Raw genomic sequence first — 2478 nt, forward strand, 5'->3', positions numbered from 1 at the left:
GTGTGTGTGTGTTTGTGTTTGTGTGTGTGTGTCTGTTATGCCTGTCTTACCTTTGCTTCTTCTTCCTTCAGACATCACAGAGCTGAGGCAAAAACTCCACATGTTAAACCTGCTCATCCTGCTGCTGCCCGAGCCCAACAGGAACACACTGAAGGTACACACTGAACAAACACACACACACACACACACACACACACACACACACTCTGCAACACCTCAACAATGCACATCATAAAGAAATAGTTATCACACTCTAAGATAAATCTACCGATTTTATTTTAGCACATTGGAATAGACTGAACACACACTGATACTCTCTTATTACATGATTCTCGAACACTGTGTATGTATGCATTTGATAATAACATACGATTTTTGGGGGGTTTCCTGTTTTTGTCAGATTTGTAAAACGTTCTGTAAACATAAAACCAGAAGAAATCCGCTTTGGCCACGTAAACACTTTTTGTTTTGACAGTTATCCTTCTAGGCTCGTATGTGCACATTCAGCAGTGGAATAAAGCTAAACACATGAATTCAAGTACTGTACTTACACTCAGTACAACTTTGAGGTTATTTACTTAAATATTTCCATTTCCTGTGGTCCTTTATAATTTTACTCCACTACATTTCAGAGGGAAATAATGTCCTATGTACTCCACTGCATTCATTTGCCAGCTATAGATACTTTACGAATTGAGATTTCCACTGGCTTTAAAGCTGTAGCATTAGCATTCGCTACACCCTGCATGCTCTTCTTAAGGTTGACAGAAACTCATCTCAATTTACACATTCCTGAAACAACATTCCAAAGCTTTGTTTCAGTAAAGTTTCATAATGCATCACTTTATTGTTCTGCTTTTAATCCACATTTTAAACTCTCTGCTCTGTTACATAACGGCTTACATCAACCATGACTCACTTTCAGCGACACAAGTGTGCAGTCAGCTCGGCTTAGGAGCACCAAATCCAGCTGAACTAATTACTATGACTCCAGTGGAGGCAGCTGAAACTGTGCATTAACATACTTCTCAGTAGAGGTGTTGCAGATGATTCAGTCACTGTGATAATTACCCTTTACTCCATTTTGTGCTTTAGTGTAAGTAACCAACGTTTACACATTGGTCAGTTAAAAGTGAGTGAGTGTGTTTCAACTCTGGAAAAACAAAACTAGAATGTTCAACCACCACATTAGATCTACTTTTTATGTAAAAACAAAAGATTTGATTTCACGTATCTGTAAGCTTGTTTCCATCTGTGTGTCCTTTAGGCCCTCCTCGAGTTCCTCAGTAAGGTGGTTTCCAGGGAGAGGAGAAACAGGATGAACCTGTGGGCCGTAGCAACCATCATGGCTCCCAACCTCTTCCTCCATAAGGCCGTCCCCAGCAGACTGACTGAGGGGGCTGAGAAAGGGCATGCAGAGAAGGCAGCTGATGTCATGAGGCTCCTCATCCGCTACCAGGACCTGCTTTGGACGGTAGGACCGTCCACAAATTCAACCAGAAACATTAGATATAATTGTGTAATTATTTATAGGCCATTGTTACTAATAAAGAGTAATGTAGCAACACTTCTTATAAAAACATAGAATTGTATGTGCTTGTTGTCATCTAGCAAGTTGGAAATTAAATATTAGCCAAATCTGTAATTACTCTAATAAAATGTTGTGTCCCGTTCCTTTTCTCTTCAGATCCCTAATTTCCTGATGAGCCAGGTGCGTAAGCTGAATGAAAACAGTAACCGGCGTTACCAGTTCTACGATCGCCGCATCAAGAACCTGCTGAGGAAGATCCACACAGACAGCCGCGAAAAACCTGATAAAAACGCCTCAGATGTGAGCTGCTTCACATTCCCACACTGCATCACACACTTTGCTTAAAGTAGACCCGGGCTACAGCAATGTCTAATACAATATACAGTAAATTACAGCCATAAATTACTGAAACAAATCTAAAAAGAAAAATGTTTCACTGTATAAGCTGCATGTTGTCATTCTAATGTAACAAGCCGTTTTTTGCAGAAACGTCATTGTTACTATCCAAAGTTAATAAGGTGATAAATAATCTTTTACTCTTTTTTTTTGCCCTGCAGCCGTGCCGTACGGTAAAGATCCAGGTCGGAGATCTAGTGAGCGGCACAATGGAGTTCCCGTTCAACGTCAACTCCCGAGCCTCAGACCTGCTCGCCCAGTTTCAACACCAGTCCCTCCGCAGCCCCGACAATGGAAAGGGCAAAATGCAAAGGTACGATGCCGCACAGTCTAAATGACTACATGCTAATGAAAACTCTTAACTTTGATTTTGTTGCATTATGTGCACAGCAGTTAAGTTTTATTGTAGTAGAAGGGTGTCACTTTTGTCACCTAATGAATAGTCTATATCCATGACGTTCCACTTTTGGAAATTCCGCCGGATGTCCTTCTTTTTTTGCGGATGTCGGTTACCTTCCCCTTTCTTTGTGTTGGAATTTTAAACCGATGGA

At 40.8% G+C, this 2478-nt stretch overlaps 1 protein-coding gene across 1 annotated transcript in view; it reads left to right on the plus strand.

Moving 5' to 3' along the window:
• Window positions 1-2478, plus strand: part of arhgap40 (Rho GTPase activating protein 40) — a gene marked incomplete at its 3' end in the record, with an annotated part of 17814 nt that overhangs the window by 13765 nt on the left and 1571 nt on the right. The window contains 4 exon segments of the mRNA XM_032514755.1: window positions 72-154; window positions 1268-1474; window positions 1688-1831; window positions 2089-2240. Coding sequence (XP_032370646.1) covers window positions 72-154; window positions 1268-1474; window positions 1688-1831; window positions 2089-2240 — 586 coding nt within the window.

This window comes from Etheostoma spectabile, chromosome 4 (assembly GCF_008692095.1).
Source record: "Etheostoma spectabile isolate EspeVRDwgs_2016 chromosome 4, UIUC_Espe_1.0, whole genome shotgun sequence".
Taxonomy (NCBI): domain Eukaryota; kingdom Metazoa; phylum Chordata; class Actinopteri; order Perciformes; family Percidae; genus Etheostoma; species Etheostoma spectabile.